The 27,198-nt window shown below is 47.3% G+C and overlaps 1 protein-coding gene across 7 annotated transcripts in view; it reads right to left on the bottom strand.

Moving 5' to 3' along the window:
- Window positions 1-7,347: 7,347 nt before the first annotated feature.
- DLG3 (discs large MAGUK scaffold protein 3) overlaps window positions 7,348-27,198 on the bottom strand; it is a 58,553-nt gene continuing 38,702 nt past the window's right edge. For 4 of the 7 annotated variants that reach the window (XM_040467820.1, XM_040467828.1, XM_040467826.1 and 1 more), the window contains 10 exons: window positions 19,783-19,959; window positions 19,470-19,545; window positions 18,549-18,648; window positions 14,825-14,866; window positions 13,430-13,480; window positions 12,710-12,811; window positions 11,932-12,104; window positions 11,394-11,503; window positions 10,681-10,772; window positions 7,348-9,588 (listed from right to left, as the gene is read on the bottom strand). In XM_040467820.1, the coding sequence (XP_040323754.1) occupies window positions 9,482-9,588; window positions 10,681-10,772; window positions 11,394-11,503; window positions 11,932-12,104; window positions 12,710-12,811; window positions 13,430-13,480; window positions 14,825-14,866; window positions 18,549-18,648; window positions 19,470-19,545; window positions 19,783-19,959 (1,030 nt within the window). In that variant the 3' untranslated portion in view covers window positions 7,348-9,481. Of the gene's footprint in view, window positions 9,589-10,680; window positions 10,773-11,393; window positions 11,504-11,931; window positions 12,105-12,709; window positions 12,812-13,429; window positions 13,481-14,824; window positions 14,867-16,583; window positions 16,630-18,548; window positions 18,649-19,469; window positions 19,546-19,782; window positions 19,960-27,198 lie in introns of all 7 variants that reach the window. The other 3 variants (XM_040467824.1, XM_040467825.1, XM_040467821.1) reach the window with 3 other exon arrangements.

Below are 27,198 nucleotides of genomic sequence, written 5' to 3'. Positions count from 1 at the left end.
CATTCGTTCTTTCATTCATTAATCTATCTACAGCCAATGAATAATGGTGGTCTAGACCAAGATCTTGCCCTCGATGAGTTTACGCTCTAATATAGGAAGAAGTTAGGCTTACATTTACTGCATTAGAGTGACTATAATATTAAAGATAGAATATGAATCCTATAAAAAGTGAAGGGAAAGTGCTGAGATTCCAAAGGAGATGATGAGAAAGTGCTTTATGGGGAAGGTCGAACTGGACTTTAAAGATGTATATAAAATTTGAACATAAGGAATAAGAAGGGTATTCCTGACCAAAAAAAAAAAAAAAAAAGACAGCATGGCAAAGGCATGCAGTCCTTCTATCCGAGGAACAGTGAATGGTTCTGTATATTTGTAGCATAGAGTGCTTGGGGAATGGTGGGGAAAAGCTTAAAAAGCTAGGTTGGAACCAGATTAGGGAGGATCTCAAATATCTGGGTAAGGAGTTTGGACTTTATTCTGTAAGTCACTGAAGGAATTTGAGCTGGCGAGTGGTAGGGTCAGAGACGGACTCTAGTAATATTAATTTAGGCAATAGTAGGTACACTGGATTGGAGAAGGAAGAGTGTAGAGGAAGGAAGACTTATTTGGAGGCCACTGTAATTTTCCTATTTCACCCTTTTATAAAGCCCCATGTCTTCATTAACAGCACTTATTGGTTTATAAATATGTATTTATTTGTGTGATTATTTGTTTAATGTCTATCTCCTCAACAGTAAGCTCTATAAGGGCAGAGACCTATATGTTTTGTTCACTACTGTATCCGCAGGGCCTGACATACAATTAGGGGTTTGTTGAAAAAATGGAAATAATGAAGAATTGAACTGGAATTACAGTTGTGCCAACAGTGATGGTGAATGTGAAGACTACTGTAGAGTCATAATCTGAGATGAGGTTTCAATTCTGGGTGGGAGAATATTTCAACAATGTTGAATATGGCAGACAGGTTGATGAGTATGAGGCCTGCAAAGGCGTAAAATCTGGTAACTTGGAAGCCATACTGACTTTGGAGAGCACAGTTTCAGTGGCATGCTCAGGGCAAAAGCCAGACTGCAAAGAAAAACTGAGATGGGACATGGTAAAAACTAGACGAGGCAGCATAGCACAGAAGCGTGCACCCTGGAACAAAATCACCTGCGTTCAAGTCTTTGCTCTTGCGCTTATTTGCTGTACGACCTTGGGTAAATGACTCAACTTCTCCATGCTTCAGTCTCTTCATCTATAAAATGTAGTCACAGAGTTTTTGGAAAGAACAGATGAGTAAACATGCCAAGCTCTTACAGTGATGTCTGATTATAAGTGTTTTTTGAATGCTATTCGACTCATGCCCTGTGGTAGGGGTTCTGTGTTTCCCCACACCCACTAAATCTTGACACCCTCTTGTTCTCTCATACTCTGGGAGATCTGTATTTATTACCTCCTGGAAAGGCTTCCTACCTATTATGGGGCAACTCCAGTGATACAGGTTAACTTCTTTCGTGTTTTGTGTTCTTCTGCTCATAGTAGTCCCAACTGTGGTTTTTATTCCCTCTGTCTTCCCTATTGTTTGTCGTCTCCAGAATGATTCAAATCAGGGGGGCCGAGGTGGCTCAGTCGATTAAACATTCGACTTTGGCTCAGGTCATGATCTCATAGTTCGTGGGTTTCAGCCCTGCATTGGGCCTCGTGCTGACAGTGCGAAGCTTGGGATTCTGTGTCTCCCTCTCTCTCTGCCCCTCCCTGACTCATGCTTTCTCTCTCTCTCAAAATAAACTTCATCTGGAAATCCTGCCAGGAAATGCTATTTGCCACCGTGGGGCACCTGAACCCTCCATACAAGGGCATTGAGTGGTATATTTGGCATGTCCATTCTCCTAGTTCCCTAGCACCATTTCTTTTTTTTAATTTTTTTTAACATTTATTCATTTTTGAGAGAGAGAAAGAGTATGAGCGGAGGAGGGGCTGAGAGAGAGAGAGGGAGACAGAATCTGAAGCAGGCTCCAGGCTCTGAGCTCTCAGCACAGAGCCCGAAATGGGGCTTGAACTCACGAGCTATGTGATCATGACCTGAGCTGAAGATGACCACTCAACCGAGCCACCCAGGTGCCCCTTTTCTTCAGTTTTTTATTTAAGTAATCTCTACACCCCATATGGGACTCAAACTCACAACTCCGAGTTCAAGAGTCGCATGCTCTTCCGAATGAGCCAGCCAGGCACCCCGCCCCTCTGCCGTGTAGCACCATTTCTTTGTCCAGCTGTAAGTAATCGGAATCTGCACTCTGTTCTATGACAAAATTTTCCATTTTTTTAAGCTGTTCTGGAATCCTACCCATCTTCCCAGCTGGGGAAAGGATATTTGCCCTGTCATAGTCCATGCATCTCTTCTGTATCCTTTGCTCTCTCACAGCAGGCACATGGCCTCTGTGTGTGTGTGTGTAATGTTTAATTGTGTAAGAACCTAATGTGCTCATGTGCCATGTTATTTGGCAGCTGTAGTTAAACCTTCTCTGTCATCTCCATCACTGTTCATGTTTTTCTGAACCAAACATTGCAAAAGGCATGAACTTTCTTTTTGAGGATTCATAGTGCACGTCCCTTAGGGTTTCTCTTTATCATCATTGATGAGAGAGGCCTTGGAGCTCATCTGTGCAACTTCCCTCATGTTTTAGATTAAGACAGGTCCAGAAAGAGGAAGCTCACTCAAGAATCATTTATTGAGCATCTGGCACATTTTAGCTGCTGTGAGGGATACAAAGATACCAGATGCAATCCCAGCCTTCTAGAAGTTTTTTGCCTGGCTAGAGAAGTATATAATGGACAGCTAGCTAGCATGCAAGGAAGAACAGGGTATGTTCCCTATAACCTGGTGGAGTGGTGCAAAAGAAGGCAAGGGGAAGGCTCTCCTTGAGTGATCAGTGACATCTTCGTGGAAAGTGACATTTGAGCTGGAGCTTGATAGATTCCATAGACATGAGGACCGGAAACACTCCACACAAAGACCTGGCTCACAGGTTAAAAAAAAAAAACACAAATAGTCTAGAGTGGTTTGTAGAGAACCATCAGGAGATAATCCTGGATAAGCACAATGGGGCCAGTGGAGGGTGGTAAATAATTCCGTATCCCACATCTCACACCCCCTCTTCCACCAGGCTGATCCTACTGATCTTACAAGTCTCAACCTGAATGTCACCTCCTCAGGGAAGCCTTCTCGGGCACCTTCCCTCAGCAGGTCCTCTCACTATATTATCCCATTGCTACATCCTGTGTACGCCCTTCAGAACGTTTCATATAATGTGTAACTATATACTGATTGACTTATTTGTTGCTCTCCCCCAACTAGACTATTGGGTCCTTGAGAGCAGGGACTGTATTCTTTGACTTGCCGTTGTATTTTCAGCATCACTCTCAGTGCCTATCACTAAGTGCTTACCAGGCTGTGGCTCTTGTTATTGTGAGAATAGGAGCAGCGATGATGAGAGCAAAGGACCAAATTGAACAGATACCATAAAGAATCAACACGTTGTGGTAAGAGGTTGAATACAGTGACCAAAGGGGGAGACATCAGGTTTGGGGCCCAGGTGACTAGGAAAATGGTGGCACTCAGGAAGTGGGAGAAGAGTGAGGGAAGGAGTAAAAAAAAAAGCCCAAGTGGCCCAGGGAGAAATGACATCGACGGTGAGAGCAGGGACATGGCATTTTCTTCTTTCTACCATGTTAAGACTCAGAAAGGAGTCTTTGAACTGAACATCATGCTTGGGAGGTTGTGGCTGACATTGAGAACTTTCTGGCACTCTCGATAAGCGTGTTGAATGAACACACGGATGGTAAGTGGTAGAGTAGGGAGATTGTTGAATTCTTGGTGAGAAGACAGCAGAGTGAAAAGAAGGGGGTAGGAGCTAAAGGAGAGGAAGTGGTTGGAGATGAAAAGGAGTCATAATTGATGGAGCAAGATCCCAGAGGAAGTTGCAGGGACTCCAGAACGGAAGCTCTCCATAGACCATAAAAACAAAATTTGTATTCCCCACAGGTTTAGGCCTAGTCAAATCTCTCCCCAGCAAGGTTGAACCAAAGACTAGTGCATCTCTTCTTTTTTACTGAGCACCTGCTACATGACAGATATTGTGCTAAATGCTGCAGATTTACAGATGAATAAGATGTGGTCTCTGCTCTCAAAGAGGAGTCAAGGGCAAGAAGGCAGAAAGAGATAAGGGCAATAAAATGTTCCAAGTGTGGCAAAGTGAGAGGCAGCACAGTGTAGCACTTAAGAGCACAACTACTACAGCCAGACAGCCTGTGTTTGACTCAGCCCTGCTGGTTATTAGCTGTGTCACCTCCTTGTGCCTCAGTTTCCTCATCCGGAAAATGAGATAATATGAGCACCTATCTCATAGGGCTGTTGTTGGCAATAAGTGAATTAAAATGGGCAAAGCAGTGGGGTGCCTGGGTGGCTCAGTCGGTTAAGCATCCAATTCAGCTCAGGTCATGATCTCACAGTTGGTGGGTTCAAGCCCCGTGTCACACTCTGTGCTGACAGCTCAGAACCTGGAGCCTGCTTCCGATTCTGTGTCTCCCTCTCTCCGCTCCTCCCCCTCTCATGCTTGGTCTCTCTCTCAAAAATAAACATTAAAAAGTTTTTTCAATGTGTAAAGCACTTGGTACAGTGCCTGTCACATAGGAACACAAAATAAATGTCAGCTGTTACAGTGACAAACGGTTTTAGAGGGTCTAATGGAGCACAGAGGAATGGACAGTCAAGTTGACCTAAGAGGTGGGAGGGAAGAAGAGGTACTTCAGGAAAGGCAGTGTAGGAGGGTAACTCTTGAGTCTGAAAACATTAAGAGGAGTCTTCAAGATGGGGTGGCCACACTGCGCAGAAAAAGAAGTGTGAACAAAAACATGGGGTTGTGGTGTTCAGGGAACTCATGGTCAGAGCAGATGGGGACACAGCAAAAGATAAAGCAGGAGAGAAGGGCCAAGGCCTGGTGGCAGAAGGGCCATGCTAAGGCTTGAACTTCTCCCTGTGGGCCCCATGGGAAGGGGAGAGCATAATATGGCTGGTTCTGTCCACTACGGGGAGGATGACTCTGGGGACAGGAAGGCCGGTCAGGAGAACATCCTCTTGCACATGCCCTTCACGGTGACCAGGAGGGTCTGAATCCTTGTTCTCAAACCACCCCTTTTCCAGTTCCTCAAACTACGCTGGATACATCCGGTTAGAGTGCCAGTGGCGGGACAGGGACCGGACACACAGGTAGTTCATCTGCAGCACGAAAACCACCAGTGGGTGTCATAGTGTGACAAGGGGCACGGCTCTGCAGAGAAAAATCTAGGGCATCACTGCTAAAGCAGCTCCTCTATTCTCGGGCAGAGCGCGTGGTACGAAGACCCCATTTGCTGAGGAGGGACAGAGGCGTTGTGGCAGCCAGTTCTGCTCTTTCTTGGAAGTGATGGGTGGGGGAGGTTTTTCCACATGTGTAATTTGAGCTTCAGAAAGTTATTTGTAGGGGCCTGGGTGGCTCGGTCGGTTAAGCATCTGACTGCGGCTAAGGTCATGATCTCACGGTTCGTGTGAACCCCACGTCAGGTGAGCATGAGCCCCACTTCTGCCTCTCTGCCCCTCATTTGCTTGCACCCTCTCTCTAAAAAAAAAAAGTCATACAAAAAAATTGTGTGGTGACAAAATATCCTAGCGGTGCCAAGGCAATGACTAAATGGATAAAAAGATCAATGGAACCAAAGCCATGAAATCCAAGGTAGGAATGGGCATGAAGGACAGACCTTGAGAATATGGAGACTAAATGAATCCTGCCAGGGCCAGGACGGCTTGGTGCACTACTCCCCAACTTCAGCACTCATTTGTTGGACTGGATTGCCCTGAGAAAGCTAACGGCTCTCTGAACACATGCTCATCTCATTCCTACAAGGTTCTCTGACACCTTGGGCTTCCAGGGGTTGGCACCAGGCAAGCACTGTCCCTTGGAAAGGGCTCCATTCCCTTTAGCACTGGCCTTTCTGCTTGAGTCCAGGTTCCCTACAGTCCCATCTTTTTGCTTGACCCTTGACCTCCAGGCCCTCTCCAGTCCTGCTGCTCGACTCCCACTTTCTTCTGCCTCCATATCGGCTTCACCCTTGAGCACAACTTCTACACACATTTTGGATAAAGATTTGGCTTTCACTAGCTAATTTCTAGCAGTGCTTTCGCCTTAAGACAAAGTTGGTCATGTGTCTCTGAACAAATGTTTTTTGTAGTCATGAGTATGATCTTACGAATGTTTTCACTTAAGGTCTGTTAGAGATAAAGAAAGTGAGGTGTGACTAGCTGGGCCGTCAGCAGCAGAACTGGGGAGAGATCCTGGCACGGACTCCTCACGGAGATGGGGCTCTATCCCTCTGGTCACCGCAGAGCTTAGGGTTGGTGAGGTAGTATACTTTGGGGGTTTCCAAGTTGCTCAGTATGTTCCCGCTGGGGCTGAATTTTCTTCAGCTGAGTCTCCCCTAGGATGAACAGCTGCTGTCAAGACAGACTGAACCTCACATGGTGGGGTGACAAAGCCAGTTCTTGGTTCCCTTTGCATTTGGGAGCCAGACTCCCTTAAGCCCTCACAAAACACTTGGGGACTCTCTTTTGTCGGCCTACCTTCTAGCAAATGAGAGAGCATGTCAAAAGCAGCACCTTGCAAACTAGAAAGTGCCATAAACAGGTAAGGGTTATCGCCTTTTGTGTGGTTCAGCCCCACATGTCAGGGATGCTCTTCTGGTCAGTCATTGCTCTTGACGATAATCACGGTGGTGCCTCCTCAGGCTGTTCCACAGAAGCTTGCAACGCCATCAGCCATGTCGCGCATTCCTGCTCTCGGTGCTCCTGCTGTCTTCAGGAGGCGGCAGGGGGATGGCCACCTGCCCTGCTCATCGGGGCCTCCCCTGAGCCCTCAGTGCTTTCTGGAAACATTGGGAGCTGGCAGGCCAGGTTTTTCTTGCCATATTTATGACTCAGCTCCCTGCTGCTAGCTTGGCCCCTGCTTTCTCTACCGAATGTCTTTGCTGCAGCAGGCGGCTCACATCTTTTGTACCTTTGGGGGAAATGTCAGCATCTTGCCACCAAGAATACGGACACGCCCCCCACTGGCTGGTGCTATCTGAGGCAACATTTGGGGGCTACGGCAGAAGACCAAGCGTACAGCCTTCACAAAGGAACTGGTGCAACCGCAGGGGTCTCGAACCATCCAGAGGAAAATCTGACTTAGCCAGCAGACGGTCACTGAGGACCCCAGAGGTTTGAGCCTTTCTCCCACCCTCCCTGTGCCCCCACCCTCCCTTCTCCACTCCTTCAAGAAGGTCTCCAAACCACAGTTCATTGCAACTATCATTTATTAAAAAATATATGTCTCCTTGGAAGGAACACTGGTAAATCAACTAGTGTCATGCTTACTTTGAATCTTGATTTTCTTCCCTGGGAGGGGCAGAGGGTTGAGCACCACTCAGAGTACATCAGTTAACACTGGAGAAATCAACACTCCCTGCTCACCCCCCTCCTCACCAGAGTCACCATCGGCCATTGCCTTATCCCTCTTTGCCTTCAATCCAGTGAACTGCCCAAGTAAAGCTGCTGCCCTTTCTTTACCCTCGGTCTGGACCCCACACTTTACAGTTGGCCTCATTATGCTGGTAGGAGGACTGTTAACAGATTTCCTATGTTTGGCTGGTGGTGCTCAAAGCATCTTCAATGTGGCATCATCTGCACTGGTCACAACCCAGTGGGCTAGGAAACAAAAGACTCACCCCTGGGGCCAAGCATGTCCACCCCTTCCTCCCCTGCATGATGCCTCCATTGTGGGGGCGAGAGAGGCTTGGTGGCTTCCAAAGGGCACGGAGGGGCAGGGCCCGAGCCGCACCTGCCACCTGCTCTCGTGGTCAGGGAAAAACTCCTTTGACCACAGTCACTGCCTTCTGACTCTGGGGAAAACCAACAAGGTTTCATGTCTCGCCAGTGAGTGACTCTCAGCTCTACAGGTCAAACTGACAGCCTTAAAGTCTACTTTCTTGAGGAAATAGTAAGCTACCAGCTGTTGGTGAGGGCGCAAGGGTAGGGCATATGAAGCAGCTGTGAACAAAACCCAAATCAAACTCCTTGTTACGTGGCTGGCCAAGCCCAGTGCTGTCCCATGATCCCAGCACAGAACTGGAAGGCAAGTGACACCCCGTCCCTGTTGGGGGGGGGGCACGAAGGGGTCTTAGTGGAGTCCAGTGCGTCCCGGGTGCATGAGTAAAGAAAGGGACACTTCGCAACACAGAGCCCCAGCTCCCACTTCTCAGCAGCCCCCACTTCCCCTCTGCTGACTGGACGGCAGAGCCCGGGTCACCTACTCTATCACAAGGCCCGGCTCCTCCACATCATGAGCCTTTAAAACACGGTCAAATTGGATTCTACGCATTCACTTAAATAGTAAAAGTAAAATTTGGAATAATGAAAAGGCTGACACGGTAGCACAACATGGTTTTGGTTTAACAGCAGCTTAAAAATGAACAAAAAGGAAACCTCTCATGCAGACACATCAGGTGGCAGAAAACAATAGGCAATTTAATATGGAGCATCGTTAGCCATTCTCTCTCTGTCCACACACAGGACTGACTGCACCTCGAGGGCAGCAGCGCCTTTGGGTCAAGTCTCCAACCCTCTCGCCCCCCCAGGCACAAGCCCCGCTCATGACCAGTCCTAGAGCAAACCTCCACTTTCAAGAGAATGACCATATGCGAGTGCCCTTGGTACAGCACTTACTACCGCTTTCGATCCCTCCCCAACCAGTTGGGATATAAGATGCCATCTGATTGGATTATGAAAATTAAAGCATTTCTCTAATAACACAGTACCATTGATGAAGTCTCCATAGATTTTCTAGTCCAAATGTGAGTGAATATATATATATTATATGAGAGTGTATAATATATATATATAATAATTTCTATATATTTTATATAAATTACATATATATATCTATATATAAATAAGATACTTTCTGTCACCATACGTTACACTGTTCAGCGCCGCGTGACAGCAGCACGACAGGCAGAAATGCCCGGGGCATCTCGGCACGCGGCGCACTGAGCTCGCCTCACAAGCCGTGCAGCTGTCCAGAGCCTATCTTTCTGGCAGGTCCTCTTCTCTTCTCTTCGCTTCTGCTTGGTTCTTATGAAAACAATGACTCTGATGGATTTGCACCTGCGCTAGCGCTTGGGAAAGGTCCATGCAGGAATGGGCACAGTCACATGATGAAGTGAGATGGCATCATCCCAAAAAGTAAACTAAAATCAAACGAAAATTTAAAAAAACAGAACAGGACTAGAAAACTCAATTTTTGGGACATATCTAAAAAAGGGGACAAGAACAGTAGTCATTTGTTCTCCTGGTGGGGACAGGACTGAAGAGGGAGGAGGGAAGAGGGACTTGATGTCTTCTGTTCACAAGAGAGTGCTTGGTGGGGATTCTTCAGAGTTTTTCAGGGGATGGGACCCAAATGTAGTGCCCAGACTGGTCCTCAATGATCTGTTTGATTTTGTTATAAATCTCTTCCAGTGAGTCACCCTGTACAATGGCTACAGTGAAGAGGAAAACAAAATTATTAATGTGCTCCACAGCACCCCCCAACCCGGCCATCTAGCCTGACCCCACCACCCTACAGCTCAGTCCAGCAGAGATGCCCACGTGGATGCGGGCGCCAGTCTCACCAGCCTGTGAGCCCAGGGCAGCGAGGGAAACTGGCAGGTGCTCCAAGCCCAGGGCTTAATGTCAACTTGCTGAGACAGTGAGACTAAGCAGCAACGAAGAGGAACATGTATTGCTTAAAAGAGGTTTACTGAGCATCCATTAGATGCCAGACCTTGTGGCTCATGTTGCTCTTGGCTGCCGTCAGGCCAGCAGCAGGTCATTCTCAACAGCCTTAGCAGAAGACTAGGAAAATCTCAGTTATCCAAAGAAAAAACTGAAAGAAACAGTTTTCAGCAAGAGGCAGTGCTCCTGGGGCTGTCATATCTGCTCCTTGCCAGAGCCAGCCCAGCACATGAGGAAGGACAGGGACATAATGGTAAAGGGAGCTCCAAAAGCCCAGGTCTGAGAAGTATGGCCATGCAAACTTTCCCTACTTAACCTGGTGGCACCACCAGCAGGGGTTTACTTAGCATCAACCTGCACACATAGGGCACCGTCCTTTAAAGGTAAGCAACATGGGACACAGAAACCATCACGACCTTTTAGGAACTGACCTTCCGGGATAGGTGAGCAGGTACACACACACACACACACACATGCTGCCAGACAACTTGAATACCACACAGAGGAACCAACGTCATCAACAAACATATATTCAGCACCTACAACGTGCAAAACTGAGTATTGGATCAGGGAGGGGACAAGTTGGGAAGGAAGCAAAGTGACACAGGGAGCCTTAGATGTGGCAGGGACACGAAGATAGGATGAACAAAATGATCTAAAGCAGCTGGGTGGTGGTGGTTGATACTGAAAAATGATTACCCTCCAGCTGGATGGGAGGCACCTGAGTATTTTCAAAAGGTGTGACCTTGAAAGCATCCAGAAAGTCTGTGTCAAGTATCTAAGCCTCTTGGAGACACTTCCAGAATAGGCGACTGGCTTGTCCCATGTTACCCAAGCCGGGCAGCAGGAACTCTTACCTGTGAAGTATTCTCCAAACTCCTGCTCCAGTTTCATGGCTTTGTCATAGATCTTATTTGCTTGTTCGTATGTCTGCCGTCGGTTCATTTCCCTGCCACAGACACGGAAGAAAAATGGTTAACAAACTGGATTCTACGTTTTGATTGACATAAAGGGTTGCTCCAGGCTCCTTGAAAAGCTACTCAGCTGCTCTCTGAGAGCAGCAGTGGCCCATAGCTAAACATCTTCCACAAACCTTCCAGGTTTAAGAGCACAACCAGGATGGGGCGCCTGGGTTGCTGACTCGGTTAAGGGTCTGGCTCTGGATTTCGGCTCAGGTCACGAGCTCACGGTTCGTGGGATTGAGCCCCATGTTGGGCTCTGCACTGATGGTGCAGAGCCTGCCTGAGATTCTCTCTCTTTCCATCTCTCTCTCTCTGCCGTTCCCTTGCCTGTGTTCTCTCTCCTCTCTCTCAAAATCAATAAGTAAACTTTAAATTAAATAAGTAAATACATACATAAATAAATAGTAAGTAAGTAAGTAAATGCACAACCGGGAATACATGCACGGGCACTCAAATCAGAAGGAGCCTTCAGTGACCAGAGATGGGGTACAGACTTTCCTTTGACCTTCCACTGGGGCTCACCCCTGCCCAACAAAACAGTTTATTTTCTTGTTCCTTTCTAGGGCCCTCTCCTAGCTGGAAGTGTCTGAGTCTCAGCAAATACTTACATAAGTGCTTCGATGGACTTGGGCTTGATGAAAATGGCAATGGGATAAAGTTGTGCTTGCTGCAGCCTCTTGATTGCATTGCCGGAAACATCTAAGATGCAGTGCTTGCCCTGAAAAGGCAAAGACTTGTTCTCAGCCCACCCAGTCCCTGTCTACCCAGTCCCAAGCACTTACCAGGTGGCAACCCAAACATCTGCCTGGGGCGGGGGGGGGGGAGGGGAGGAGGAAGAACCTGGGGCCATCCAGAGAGGCCTAGAAGATTCTACCCCTGAGGCACCCAGGTTCCATCTTTTTCTCCTACCCCCAGAAAAGGCCACATCTGCAGAAGGGTCCCTATTCATGTGGGGGACACGCTGGGGTGAGCTGCATGGAGGAGACAGACAGCCACCTCCTTCCAGCGGCTGGGAACACACAGAGCCGACACGCCTCTGGTTGGCCCTGTGCCAGGAGGAGGAGGATCCTAACAGAGAGTCAGCAGGAACTTTTCTGTTTTTCCTTTGAGGGTTATATTTAGCAGGGCCATCTCCTCTCCTCTTACCCTCTCTGCAACTGCCCGCACCGACTGGATGCTGGTCCCATAGAGATTATCATTGAATTGGCCTGCTTCGATGAACTTGTTGTCCTGAATATCCTTCTCCATTTGTTCTCGGGAGACCACAAAGTGGTAGTCTTGTCCATCCACCTCATTATCACGCCGAGGCCGAGTAGTATCTGAAGGAAGAGAAGAAATGCTGTGTGGTTGAGGACAATGACCTACCCCAGGCCCAAAGAGATGACCTGTTCTTCTCTACCTGGGTCCCGGGGCTACTCAAGTATTTTCCAGATGAGTGGTGGGGTGAGGGGGGAAGCAGCTGAAAAGAAGTTTGTCTTGTCTACTTCTCTTATAATTACCAGGTCTCACACACAGGGAGCTATTTGCTTTAGCTTAAACTGGACCAGAAAGGTGGGGTTTCCTGGGCCAAAACCTGGCAGAAGATGCCTAATGTGGTATGGGAACCAACAAACCTAACAAGCTGCCCACCAGGCCATGTCAACACCACTCGGGCTGCCCGCCCCCCGCCATTAGTCCAATCCTTCCTGACCATTGCCATTCAAACTTCTCTCCAAGGAAGGAAGCAGGCCAGACTGATGTCTTGGGCCTCCCAACCCCATGAGCTTTGTGGGGATCTATTGCTACCTAATCTCTTCCAGAGTGTTAGATATACCCTATACCCAGAGAACCCTAGAACCTGGCCCCAGACCCTTTCCATAAAACATCAGAGCAATAGTTCCCTGGGCACTGATGCCTCACTCCCAAAACCCTCCTGGGCTCTTACGTGGCACACAGGATCCAAATTTATGCGGGAACTCTGAGATCAGGTCATCGTTCACTCTGTCCTTCATTGGGCCCAGGATGATCACAGGCCTTGCATAGTGAACTGGAGAGACAGAGCATGGAGGCAGTGAGTGAGGCCTCCCACCAGACAGCCTATTCTACCTCCAAGTCTGCCTAGAACACCTAGGCTCTGGAGCCGCCAGTCAGACAGAGCAGAGTGTATGCAGCCCATTCTCTAGCTTTTAACTACAAAGACATCAAAGAGCCTTTAATTTGAAAATATCTAAGGCCAAGGCAAGTCTGAAGTCAGAAACATCTCCCCTCCCAGCAGATTCAGGAGAAATCTCTGCATGGGCACCCGCAGCTAGGCAAGGTTTTCTCAGAGGAGCCACTGGAGGGAGGGACCAGAACCTTTCTTTTGGCAACGGTCACGCCCACCAAAATTGACTTTTGCCATCTTTGCAAACCTGCCCTATCTTCTGGAAGGCACCCGGGGCGGCAACAAAGGTATGGCAAGGGGTGCACACTGGGTTTCCTTTCCCCCTTCTCTATGAATGATAGAAAGTTGTCGAAGAGAAGGAGGTGCCCAGGGGCTGGATGTGCAACGAGCCATGCCTTCATACTCCACCCGCGCTCTCCCCTCTGCCCACATGGCCAACCGCTGTGCTGGCCCACGACCATGACACTAGCTTGAAGGCAAGACTCTCAGAAGGGGGCTTACTTTCTTGCCGCGTCACTGGCTCATATGACAAAATTGCGTCCTCTTGTCCTTCTGCAACAAAACAGGGAGACATGTTAGCACTTTATAATCTGCCTCCCTGTGTCCTGGTCCCCCTACAACATTCACCCCACCCCCACCTCTGCCAGAAAACAGCCTGGTCAGGCAGTACTTGCTAACACCTGCCCTGTGGGCCTGTCTGCTTCCCACCAACAAGAAAGGACGGGAAGCCCTTCACCACCCCTGGGACAGGAATCAGGAGTCCTCTTGTTCAGCAAAATATAGCTGACCAAAGGGACATGACCCGCCAGCCAGGAAGCCTCCACCCAAACCCACCCCAATTTCTCAGGAACTGTCCTTAGAGGTCACAGTTACCCTCAGTGCTCAGTTACCCTCTTGCTCTGGTAAGGATTATGAAGAAGCTTCAACAGGTCGGGAAACACTACCCACATCCCATAATTTGCAGGCAGGGGAATCAGGGCACTCACGCAGGCCCCCAAAGCTGCAGCCTAACTTTGCCCTTTTAACGGTTTACCTCTCCCTCCCCCCTACACTGGGACAAACAACCAGACAAGTGGCTCAAGGCTGGGCTAAGGTCCCCAGCGCCCTTTAGAGCAATGCTGAGCCCTGTTCTCTCCTCACGGTAGAGCTCGGTATATCCAGCAGTGACAAGCTTTTCCTAAAACAGTCACCAAGCCACTTGGTGCTGGGTGCCCAGAGGTCCCCAGGTGGCTGGTGGCAGTGCTGGGGAAGGCAGCAACATCTGCATCAGGCCCTGGGATGCTTGCTCACGGGCTTCCTCTGAGCCTAAGACTCGTGGGCAGACTGTACAAGGCCCTCTCGCCACAGCTCCCAAGAGGCCAGTGCTCTCAAAGGTCATAGGGTTTCAACTGTGGCTTCTCTGGCTTGGTCATAGGATCTCTGAAGGAAAACTAGGCAGTTCCTGGATCATTTAAGTCAGGAAAAAAAAGACAAGGACACCGAGCCTTAACCCAGGAAATCCTAGAGACCTGGAAAGGCAATTCAGGACAATATCCCATGGGAGCCATTTGCCTTTTGGTCTCCCAACCCATGTGTAAAACTGGCAGCATTTATAGCCCATGAGGCCCGTGGCAGGGATTGACTTACTGGCAGCTCACCCTTCCCAGGGCCCCAGGGCCAGCTTTCAGTCAGGTCCTGGCCAGAAGTGCGGGGCTTATACTCTCCTTTAATTCATGGCCCAAACCCCACCCCATAAGGACAAAATGGCCACAGCATTTCCAGGATCTCAAAGTGTACATGACTAAAAGAAGCAGTAGCCTCTGAACGGAAACGGCAGCCATGCAATGCCGGAATGAGGATGATGGCCAGGACACGTGGTGGAGCTACACGACATGAGGAAGAGCGACACACACTTACTGGAACTGCTTTCGCTGTCACTGGTGTTGGATGTCACTCCCTCTGCAAGCCAACAAGAAAGAGACTCCGATTCAGAACACACCACTGAGAGGTCACACGTGGCACAAAACTCAAATGCTCCAGGAGCAAGACTCTGAGCTGCCAACCAAGTCAGGCCACGAGAGGCCTGCCACATCCGGGCTACCAACTGGGAGGCACAGCTCCAATCCAGAGCCCCTGACCATCTTGCACTTGTCCCCAGAGCCCTCTCAGTCTGCCAAGTCCCTCCCTGGACACTACAAGCCTTCCGTTCTTTGGCAGCATCTTCTTCATCTGAATCAAAAGAACTGACTTGGGTGGTTTCCAAATCCTATCTCAAAACACATCTCCCAAAGCTAACAATAGGAAAGGCAAGGCAGGGACAGCAGCAAAGAGAAGTCCAGGGACCAGGTTGCTCTTGAATTTCCTGCCCAGACAGAGCCCCTGAAGTGTACAGAACTGTGCAGTGCTCCAGAAATAAGAGGCTAAGCACTGGCTAAGTTGAGCTGTCACCAGGGAACAATGCTCTGACCATTCGGTGGCACCAAGAGCCCTCCTGCCACCACTGTCTAGTTTCCTCCTCCTAGCTTGGCCTCAATGGTGAGGGATGATGCTCCTCCAGCCACAAGAAGACAGACATGTCAAAACACAGACAACAAAGAACATATGGAGGCCACGGCAACCCTCCTGCCTCGGACCACCAGGACTTGCCCACATCTGAGTGTGGGCAGAGCAGCCACGCTCAAAGGAGGCACAAGGCACAGTGTGGCCCAAACAGAGCCCACTGCTCCCAAGACAACAGGCAAATGAAGATGGGACACAGATACAACAAGCTATGGACAGAGACACTGCTCGTTTCAGCCAAGATGACACTGTTCCAGACTGTGATATGCTGTGGCCCCCATAGGAAGGACTGGCTGTGGTGGCCCCCAAGGCTAGTTCCTGAGCAATCCCCTGAGGAAGCTCCTTTGCCTTCATGACTTTATTACTTATTGAAGGAGAGTATACCTGGACGGAACCTGCCCGGCAGAGCCGTGTGTACGCGCCCCTCGGTGCACAGAGGGGACGCTAAGGTCCTGCCATCTAGGTTCCTTCATTTTCAACTCCAGAATTATCTTCCAGACGGGAGAGGTCAGAGTTTTCCCAAGCTAAGGCATTAGATATATATGGTCCATAAATGCTACTGAGACCTGCCCCCCAGCTCAGCCCCTTAGAGATGCTCCATGGAAAGCCAGCCCACAGCTGTTTGCTGAGGCCCCTGGAACCTGCTGGGATGTCCCAGATGCATGTTGGGTAAAGGGCTCCATAGTACTCTTGCCCTCAGAGAGACTGAAACACCTCATTCCTAAGCCCAATTCTTTAATGTTGTGTCACTAGGAGAAGAATCCAACCAGCAGGCACCCCTCACCTCAACAATAGGCTAGATGAGCTGAGTGGTCACCCCTGAAGAAGTACTTCTTGCCCACCTTGTTTCTAAGGCGGGGAGCCAAGATGGCTCCCCACTCCTTCAAGGTACAAAAGGAAAACGCAGACATGAGTGACAGGCTTTTATTAGGGTACCAGGGATCCAGAGCAAAAGTGTGACACTCAGAGCCACTTGTTCCTCTTCCTGCTGTGGTATGAGTTCTCTCAACACTGTCCGCCCCTCACCCTTTGCCCTCACCCACGTTCCCTATACCCCCATCCCCAGCACCTCCACTCATGCCAGAAATAGAGTTAGTGGTGTGTAAGTTTGACTTACTCAGGTTCTTTGCTCCATAATAATCGTCACTTAACCCAGGGAAGTCCTGATTTCACAGACAGCAAGGACAAAGAGGGAGGGAAGGAGGGGGTGGGGGAGGGAGGGAAAGAAATGGGGACAAAAGAGAAAATTGAGAAAAAAGACAAGGGGAAGGAAGAATACAGAGCAAGGTGAGCATTAGTGACAGAAGTATGAAATACTATGAAGACCTATAATTATAGTGAGGTTAAGAACTCTGCTACAGAAAGAATGCCCCAACGTCAGATAAGATACCTGTATTTTATGCTGTCCAACTTGCTGCCGGAGGGCCTTTCTGAAGTGATCTACAGTCTACAGCCCAACAGGACCGGCCTGGTGACTTTCCAAGGCTTAGAGTACCTGGTTTGACTAAATTTGTAGCTACAGAACCCAGGTCTCTGCTCTGCCCCTGAAATCACTATTTCCCTCCGAGGGTGCACAAAAGAGCAAGCAGAATTATCATCATCCCAGGGAGCTTTTTGCCCAATACTGACTCACTCTGTCCAAACCCTTCAAGGAAAGCTTCATGCAGTGTGAGATATGGCCTTCAACACGGACCTGAGTTGCACAGACCACAGGGGATGAGCCCAGCTTCTAGACAATAAGTGCTAGGCAGTTTCAACTCTCACCCCAACCCTTAGCTGGGCAACCCAACAGCAAACCCTCCCCAGGCTGGGTCTGGCATGCAGGTTCTGAGGCTGATCCAGTGAACTGAAGTGAACTGATCTCACTTCAGACCGCCTCCTACTGCTCACAAGCAGAACTAACTGCACCTAGTGCTTCTTACTGAACTGGCCAGGATTATGAGACTTAACCTCCATTTGGATGAGGGCACCCTTGGATCTAGTAGCTACCAGTCCAGGTGGCAATGACCTACGTAGACCATGACTGTGAATCAGGCTGGCCTAGACAAAGGACCTTCCCAACTGGAACTAGTCCATCTCCTGCCAGTCCCCACAGCCCAGGACCCCAGAGCCCCTCCTTGCGGGGCAGCAGGGGAGACGTTTACAATTCACCATGAGCCATATGAGAAATATTTCACCAGCGTGACCTGGTGTTTACGGTTAGGGTCAGAACAGTTAGTTTCCAAGGCATATGGCAGAACATGAGTACTTCTCAGGATTAAATTGGTTCTTAAAAGTTTATATAGCTCAGTTATGGCCTTTTCTACTGTTTATTGTTTTGCAATAAATCTTTACTTAGACAATGTCAAGTAATCCCCCTTCCATGTCAATTCCTGTGAGCAGGAAGGAATTTATTTTGAAGGCTGGCTCTGTGATCATTCTGGGATGACACTGAGTCTGTTGGAGCCGTGTGGACACCCTGGGTGCATATGCGCATGCATGTAATTCAGGAAGCAGGTCCCACTCCAGGTGTCTAGGGAAGAGAGAGCTCTTCTCTTAACATAGAAGAGTGAAGTTCAGGGAAAGAAAACACAAGAGGAAGAAGCCAGGGGAGCAACACTGTGTCCCTAGACCTGGTTCTCTTAAAAAACATTCTTCCAAACCTGACACTATAGCTGAATATTGCTCATCACCACCGTGGCAGAGCTCAGCCTGGCACCCCCAACACCAGTGCCAGGGACTTCCTGCTAGGGCAGGCTTGGAACCATTTCTTCCTTAGAGCCTCCAACATTCTTTCAGAGTGAGCAGCTGGATGAGAGACCCAGTGTCTCGCTCTGCACACCAATTTCTACGCTGACTCTGCAAATGAGAGAGTATGCCCGCACACGCATGCACACATGGATGGATGGACAGTCACGTGTGTGTGCACATGTGCACACGCACACACATGTACACACACACACACACACACACACACTCTCTCTCTCTCTCTCTCTCTCTCTCTCTCTCTCTCTCTCGCTGTCTTCTCATAGGGGGAGGTGCAAATGAGGAAGAGAGGGCGGGGCTGTGGGCAGTCTGCTCTCTGTACCCTGCTGCTACTTACGTTCCTGTATGCTGCTCTCCTGGGCCATGTTTTCTTTGCTCTTGTAAAATGGAAACTTTCGAGAGAGGCGGAAACTCTTTTTACGTTTCGTTTTGATCGACTGTGAAAGAACATGAAGATGGAGGGGAAGGACAGAAGAAAAAAAAACAGAACAATGGATTTTAAAGCATGCAAGAAAAACTAAAATGGAGACAATGGTGAGCTAAATAAAAGACCATCTCTCACAAATGGAGTCTATGAGATTAAATGAAAAGTTGATGTAAGAGGAAAATTATGTTTACAGGAAAATGTTGTAGGGATGTTAGAGGTTTCTACCTAATCCAGACTCACAGCACTCACTGGAACTTTCTAAAGGACAAACGTCATGGTAGCCTCCTGGACACATGCCCTAAGGAGCCACTGATACATTCACACAGAGGCATCTACTCCGTGTCTCTTTTCCCTCCTACTGCTCCAGAAGTTCTTTCGCCTGTGCATCTCACAGAAGAAAAGGGGTGAATGACTGAGCCCTCATGCCTCATTGGTCTGAGGGGTTGGTCGGAGCTCTGAGGCTGACCTTCCTCGCTGGACAGCAAGGCCAGTTTCTGTTAGGGGTCCCCACAGCTCCGACAGGGTCTGCAGCCGGGGAGATACCCACAGGTGGTTTTTTGTGTTCCAAACAAGTCAGCCTTCCAGACAGTCCAACTCCAACACATGTTCAAGAGCCAGTAACCCAGGGGGAGGGAGTATACACTGGACACAGAGTTTGAGTGCCCTCGCTCTGCTTTCTGAAAAGCAGTCAGTATTCTGATAGGACAGAGCCAGCCCGCTGAAAGAGAGATATTCTGTTGTGCTCCCCAGTTCTCTTATCCACCGGACAGACTCCGAGCTTCTTACTCCTCTTCACATGTTGGCTGCACTTCCTTGGGGATCCCCACTTACCCTGTTAGACTCAATCATCCCTGTCCTGGCATGGAACTTCACAGTTTTCAATCGAGCTCTTTCTTTCTTTTCCACCCTGTTTTGGAGTCAGAAAGAAGTCCTGTTACTTACTGCCAGTGCATGGTCTCAGAAGCCACTTTTTGGCTCACCGAGTCACAACCACATCCTGAGCACAAACTCTCTACTAAAAAGGAATAACAGAGCACATCCATTGCTCTCAAGCAACTTACTTACAGTAGAATAGGGGGAAAAAAAAAAAAGAAATCAATACCAAGAAGAAGGCAGGGAAGGCCTCATGATCATGACAACTCACCTCTTCTTACTGGGGATCACACCGATTTGCTCGCTTTCTCCATGTGGGGTCACCAGTCTCGCCTGCCACCACTCATCATCAGAGGCATTGATGACATGCAGAATGTCACCATAGGAGAAGCTGAGCCCCTGGCTTGGCAGGCAGCTGTCCCGAGTTCGATCGTAATCAAATAGGGCCCTGAAACACACAGCGAAAGATGAAGTTACCATCCTACCCCAAAATGCCAGGAACCTGGCAGTCTTGAAAGGATTGTGGAGGAAGAACACCCCAAAGAATGAGTGCAGACCCAGCAGCCTCAGAGAAGACCAAAGGGAATTCTCCAGGAGTCTGCATCCTCTTTTCCATCTTGATGTTACAGATATGTGCCTCTTCGCAAAGAGACATCCCACTCTCCCAAGAAGGGGAATAAGAAAATCTTTCATGAGTCCCATCTCCTCGAAGCTTCCAGATACAAGGTGCAAGTCCAAAGTAGAACACACTCAGTGGTCCTCTCCCTCACCCACATCCTAGGGAAACAAGTTAGCCTACCAAAGGGCTCTCTCAGTTTACAAACATCTCTTCAAAAAGTGGTTGAAAGCAGGACGTAAACATATTAACAACCATCTCAAACAACAAATGGTAAATGCTGCAGGGACACAGAAAAGGGCCCTGTGTCCTGGGGCCACTAAGGAAAAAAATCTAAGGCTGATGCTCACCCACAGAATGGTAAAGTTCAAAAGGACCCCACCAAGAAGCCTCCTAGTTCAGTCATTTGCTCTTACATGGGGGGAGGGGGGATGGAGGCTCAGGGAGGAAGAATAATGTGACCTACATCCCACACCTAACTAACCTAGGATGGAGGCCAGGTTCTCTGGCAGGACATACACAGTAAAGTGATAACAGGAAAGGTGGGAAAAGGTGGGAAGGGAGCTATGCCATCCAGGCTTGAGGAAAAGGAGGAGCCCAGCATGGCTGCAGCTGGAAGTCCTAGGAAATGAGGTTGGAAACAAATGTCTGGGGCCAATTTTGGAAGGCCTTGAATATTACCCAATCCAGTGGCCCCTGAATGTTTCAGAGTAGGGAAGTGACACATCAAAAGAGCTTTAGGCACATTAATCCACCCTCACATGTAATTGGATAATCGCAGAGTGGGGTGGATTTTGAAGGCAAATTTAAACCAAAACTACAAGCGCAAATCCTTCAGGATCCACTGCTGACTTTGGCTGTGGTGAAGGTGATACTTCACACCTGAGCTCCCTGCTCAATAAACTCACCTGTGTTTGAAAGTGTCTACTTTTCTCATCCACTGGATCTCTCCTTGTAGAGTCACTATGGATGGGTGATTTCAGTGAGAAGTTTGTATTTTTCTACTTGCAGCCTAGGCTCTCTTTTTTATATTCTCTTTAACACCTTACTTGTACACACAGCCCAGGGGATTTCCCAGAATTAGTTCCAAGATTTAGACTTCTACCTGCGGTGTGGTGGTCTGTGGCTCACCTGGAAGCTGCAAAGTAAAACACACTATTTCCCCACATGCAGGCCCAAATGAAATACAGAATGTACTAAAACTGTGCAGAGTGAAATACCCATCTACTTTTTAAACTCTGTGAAACAGAATTCTTAAGACATCAGTATCAGATTATCTGAAAATGAAAATACTCAAACTCTGACACAGAGCCCTTTACCTCCCTCAATTTATGCATGTGAAGCAATATGGAGAGGGGCTGAGGCCAGCCAATTAAGGAGGCACTCTGCCCAAGAGGTTCTTTCCCAGCTCTGTGGGACAGGATCGAATCTGAACGCATTTGCACTGCATTCGAAACTGAGTTTCCTAAAGCAAGGAAGGCATTCTGTCAGATGTTCCTACAGACACATGCATGGGGAAGACCTTATTCTAAGTGGCAATGAGAAACACTAGATGTCATTCTGGGCTTCACAGGTGAAAACAAATGTAGTGAGGAAAAGAACAGAACTTGGATTAAGCACAAATTAGTTTTCGTGGGGGAAGAAGGAAAGATGTTAAAATGAATTAGGAGAGGGGCACCTGGGTGGCTCAGTCGGTTAAGTGTCCAACTTCGGCTCAGGTCATGATCTCAAGGTGCATGAGTTCAAGCCCCACATAGGGCTCTGCGCTGACAGCACAGAGCCTACTTCAGATCCTCTGTCCCCCTCTCTCTGCCCCTCCCCCACTTGTGTTCTCTCTCAAAAATGAAAAAAATAAACATTAAAAAAAATGAATCTGGACAGATTAGGATGAGGTTGTAGAACGCTGGAAGGGAGAGCTTACTGGTTACAATCCAGGGACAATCCAATATATATCTGAGCACCCCACAGAACCACCCTGACCTGTGCCAACGGCAGTTAAGAAGTGGAGTACATATGATAAAGCTGATATAAGAGACATGTTTTCTGGATGTCAGGAATCCAATTATTGGTAATTTTTTAAACATCTGAGATTGAAATAAAACCAATAAGCCAGTGTACTTCCAAGATGAATTTCCGATACCTTACAATATTAAAATACATATAACACAAGCTAAGGAACAACAAACTAAGTGTGGAATCCAAGTCAACAAGAATGCCAGCAGTGGCCACCACACGCCAGGAATGGCACTGTCTGCTTTGGTTTTTAACCAAAGGCACATGCTCCTTTTACAACTTTAACTTTCAAAAACGTAAGTCACTATAAAAAGAAACTGCTTTCAAATATTTAAACTCTTTCTTTTTCTTTTATAACACATTTCTAAATAATTGCTTCTTCTTGCTGTTTATTGATTACTTTTTTTTTTTTTTTACATTTCAGGAATTGCCTATTGGTTTTCAATAGCTCTCACTTATCCTTCCACCCCTCCTAATTTATTGATATCACATTTTTGAGGTAAATAATAGTTAATTTTACACCATTGTACAAATAGTGTCCACAGAGAACTACCCCCTCCTTTCCTATAAGCTTTTTCTATGGTTTCCTTCCTGGTGGAAATACTTTTTTTATCTGATTATTTTTCTACGACCCTACTGTCTTTTAGCTCCGCTATGTACCACATAGAGGGCTACTTAGATTTACTATTTCTTTACTTTGGAGAGCCAGAAAAGGAGAGAACAGGAAAAGGATTATTTTTTTTAATATGTTATTGTAAACATTTGAGATTTTAAACTATTCATATGCATTCATTTCACTAACTATTTAATTAATATAAGCTTATCATAGAATTTTTGTAAAACATAAAATCTAAAAAAGGAAAACAATCACATTTAATATAACTCAGAACCACTCTTCATACCATTGTGATACTGTATAATACTGTGTAATAAGTAAACAAAAAACAGGTTTCACAGAGATGGAAACATGCTGTGTACATACAATTCGGCAACTTTAGTTGTCACTTGAAATTGTATCATTAATATTTCCCATCTCATTGACGATTCATCAAAACTAATATTTAAAAAAAATTTTAATGTGTAGTTATTTTTGAGAGAGAGAGAGAGAGAGAGAGAGAGAGAGAGACAGAGCGTGAACAGGGGAGGAGCAGAGAGATTGGGAGACACAGAATCAGAAACAGGCTCCAGGCTCCAAGCTGTCAGTATAGAGCCCGACGTGGGGCTCAAACTCACAAACACACAAGATCGTGACCTGAGCCCAAGTTGAAGGTTTAACCGACTGAGCCACCCAGGCGCCCCAAAACTAGTATTTTTAAAGATGATACAATATCGTATTCTTAAGGACATCCATTAAGTAAACAAGCATTTTTGAGCATCTAATATGATCAGGCCCTCCTCTGGATGCCTAAGGGAAAAAAAAAAAAAAAAAGAAAGCAAGTGGGGAAATGGATTTACCAAGCACCTGGCTTGAGTCACTTATTTCTGATAAGGAACATGTTTGGCTCTAAGTTCCCCAGCCAACAAGGCAAAAAAGGCAATTTTCCAGTAAAAAAGTGGTACCAAAGGGTACCTGGGTGGCTCAGTATAGGTTAAGCATCCAACTCTTGATCTCTGCTCAGGTCTCAACCACAATGGGCATGATACCTAACTTAAAAAAGAAAAAAAGTGGTACCCAAGTTTATCTGGGTTTTGTTTGATGAATTTGTGGATGAGGAACACTGAACAACAGAATAAGCAATATTTTTAAACTATGATCTTGTTATCGCTTCTCGGCCTTTTGGCTGAGATCAAGTGTAAACTATGCTTTTGTTAAACACACAGCAGCACATTTGAATTTGAAATACGAGAAAAGAAATCAAATTTGAAATTGTGAGCTATAATGTCATTCTCAGTTGAGAATGTGAAATGAATTAATAAGAATTTCCTTTTCTATCAATCAGAACTACAAATGAAGAAAGAGCTTTGCAGGACATCGGAGCCTCAGAGGTCTCTAAGTTGCTTTCCAATTCTAGCATTTAATGAGCCCAAGTCGGGGCGCCTGGGTGGCGCAGTCGGTTAAGCATCCGACTTCAGCCAGGTCACGATCTCGCGGTCCGGGAGTTCGAGCCCCACGTCAGGCTCTGGGCTGATGGCTCAGAGCCTGGAGCCTGTTTCCGATTCTGTGTCTCCCTCTCTCTCTGCCCCTCCCCTGTTCATGCTCTGTCTCTCTCTGTCCCAAAAATAAATAAAAACGTTGAAAAGAAAAAAAACAGACTTTAATGAGCCCAAGTCTTTCTGAGGTATTCTCTACCAGGCTAAAGATGCCCAATTCCCTCACCAGTCCTTCCACTGTCGTGATGGTGATTTGTTTTCTGAATCCATAATGGAGATGTTCTCTAAATCCACTTTTTCTGTTTTCCTGCTGAGACTGTATTTGACTCAGAGCTAGAAAACTTCCTCAGAGATGACACAAACCAGGCCCAGAGTCACAGAGGGCCTCATCTAGAGTTGTGTGATGGGCAACTTCACACCAGGGCTCTTAAATCTCAGAAAAATGTCATGAGGTCTAAGTCACAGTCACATTACAAACAAACAAAAGCTAACTCCCCACTTGGCTATGTCTAAAAAATACCTTTCTGGATGGAAGACACAGAAGAAAATAAGTCCTGGCCTTACATAGTGTGCTGGCCAAGTATGCTGTAACAAGAGGCAGGATAAGCCAAGGCCTAAAAAAGCATTCAGGGAGAGTGTAGGTCACACCTACCTTGGGGAAGTTATGAGGAAGGGTTGACTTTTGAACTGGGCCTCAATGAAGGTTTAGGATTTCGAGGGAGAGAAGGGAGACGCCTGTCTGGCTAGAAAGAACAGTGTGAGCAAGGACTTGGAGGCGAGCAACCAAGGCTGTGTGGCAGGGTCAGCAACACCCATATTTGGCTGCAGTGCAAGGCACTCAGTCTGCAGTCCAGCTAAGGAGTCTGGCATCCACTTAGTAGGCCTTGTGACACTGACTCCATGGCCTCAGCCTTTTGATCATTACCAGGCTAAACTTTCATGTGGAAAGTAAAATTAAAAGCGAACAAGGGCACCTGGATCGCTCAGTCGGTAGAGCATATGACTCTTCATCTCAGGGTTATGAGTTCAAGCCCCACGTTGGGTATAGAGAAGGAAGGAAGGAAGGAAACTAAAAGAGAACAAGCCTGAATAGTAACGTTGAACCACCTTTCAAATGATACATATTTCATGTAATTGAAAAAAGTATGTAAATTAGACCTTAATAAACTTTGAAAAAGTGTTGGCTACTTACCTGAGATCTTTCAGAAGCATGCTAAACTGTGGCCATCTAGCTGTGACAATCTCTCTTAGGAACAGCCTGGAAACCTAAGAAAGTGACAGGGACTGGCTCCTTGTTACAAATGCCTCAGGTTGGATCTGGCAAGAGGATGAAGGAGCACCTTTTTGGCCAACACTGTTATATCTTCCTACCCACCCTTCTTTATCCTTAGGGCAAGAACTAGAGAAAGTCAAGGCATATAACATACCACCCCTTTTAAATCAGACTGAACCACTGTCCCAAAACTAAAATTCTACACATGCAAGGCCCAGATGACATACCAATGAAACTTTTCAACCTCTGACTCAAAAAGAGTGAGCAGGAAAAAAAAAGCCATACCTATTTGTCTCCAGACACCTAAAACCATATTTGACCAGTCTGGCACCTTGGTTTCACCCCGTGTATGTGAGCTTATTGACAAGATGGTGTGTTGGGAGATGAGCAGCCTCAGAAACCCCTTATTTTTTCTGGGTCTAGATAAAAAGAATTCCATGAAAGCCTCCGAGTGGAGGACTGGTCAGCTCAGAGGGAAACCCTATGTCAGGAGAGAACAAAGCTTATGGAAAAATTACCATCTAAAGCCTAAGATCACAGTAAGTGGTCTACATAAAAGATTATCCTTCAACCCTGAATATGTTCCTCCTTGGTTATGGCTGCACAGTTCTGTGAAGCAAGGGAAAGCCACAGATCCTGGGTTTTCCTGCAACTTCTCAAACACTGTGGCCAGGCCGGGAAAACATTAACATCTTTTTTTTTTCTTAACGTTTATTTTTGACACACAGAGAGAGACAGATCATGACCAGGGGAGGTGCAGAGAGAGGGAGACACAGAATCCGAAGCAGGCTCTGGTCTCTGAGCTGTCAGCACAGAGCCTGATGTGGGGCTTGAACCCATGAACTGTGAGATCATGACCCGAGCCAAAGTCGGACACTTAACTGACTGAGCCACATAGGCGCCCCATGTTGTCTTTAAACTTAAAAAAAAAAATTAATGTTTATTTATTTTTGAGAGACAGGGAGACAGAACACGATTAGGGGAGTGGCAGAGAGGCAGGGACACATGGAATCATAAGCAGGCTCCAGGCTGAGCTGTCAGCACAGAGCCCGATGAGGGGCTTGAACTCATGACCCTTTGAGCAATGAGATCATGACCTGAGCCGAAGTCAGATGCTTAACCGACTGAGCCACCTAGGAGCCCCCCACCCTTTTTTAACGCTTATTTTCTCTTTTTATGTTTTAAACACTGATTTATCTTAAGAGCAGGGTAAAGACTGTGCCCCAGAGAAAACGTGGCATGTAAAATCAAAGTGAAAGTGGGTAATGCAGCAACCTTCCAGAGCCAAGTCACACCAGCATGAAAAGCAGATGCTCACTTCCCAGGGTCTGCGGGTTGGAGTTCCCAAGCTAAGATTCAGCACGTCAGCTTTAAATGCTGCTGCCTATCTTCCGACAGAGAGCACTGCCAAAGGTCTTCAAAGATATGTTGTGTAAGTGGTGACCTTTCAAATAGTATCCCCTACGAGCTGCGTGCACCTGCCCACATGATGCACGTGCTCTGGGGGACTTTGCCTAATCTTCCTTTCAGCTGAGACCTCACTGCTGGAGGGGAAAGCAGGAATATAATCAGCTCAAAGTAAACAGATTACTAGGCTAAAGTCTCTGGCAGTTCAGATCCTAAATTGTGAGGTTTGGGTCTAAAAAAGCCCAAGAGGGGCGCCTGGGTGGCGCAGTCGGTTAAGCGTCCGACTT

Source organism: Herpailurus yagouaroundi, unplaced genomic scaffold (genome assembly GCF_014898765.1).
Source record: "Herpailurus yagouaroundi ecotype Mexico unplaced genomic scaffold, PumYag 67569, whole genome shotgun sequence".
Classification (NCBI taxonomy): domain Eukaryota; kingdom Metazoa; phylum Chordata; class Mammalia; order Carnivora; family Felidae; genus Herpailurus; species Herpailurus yagouaroundi.
Note: the sequence above shows the minus strand (reverse complement) of the source record. Positions and strands in the feature narration are given on the sequence as shown.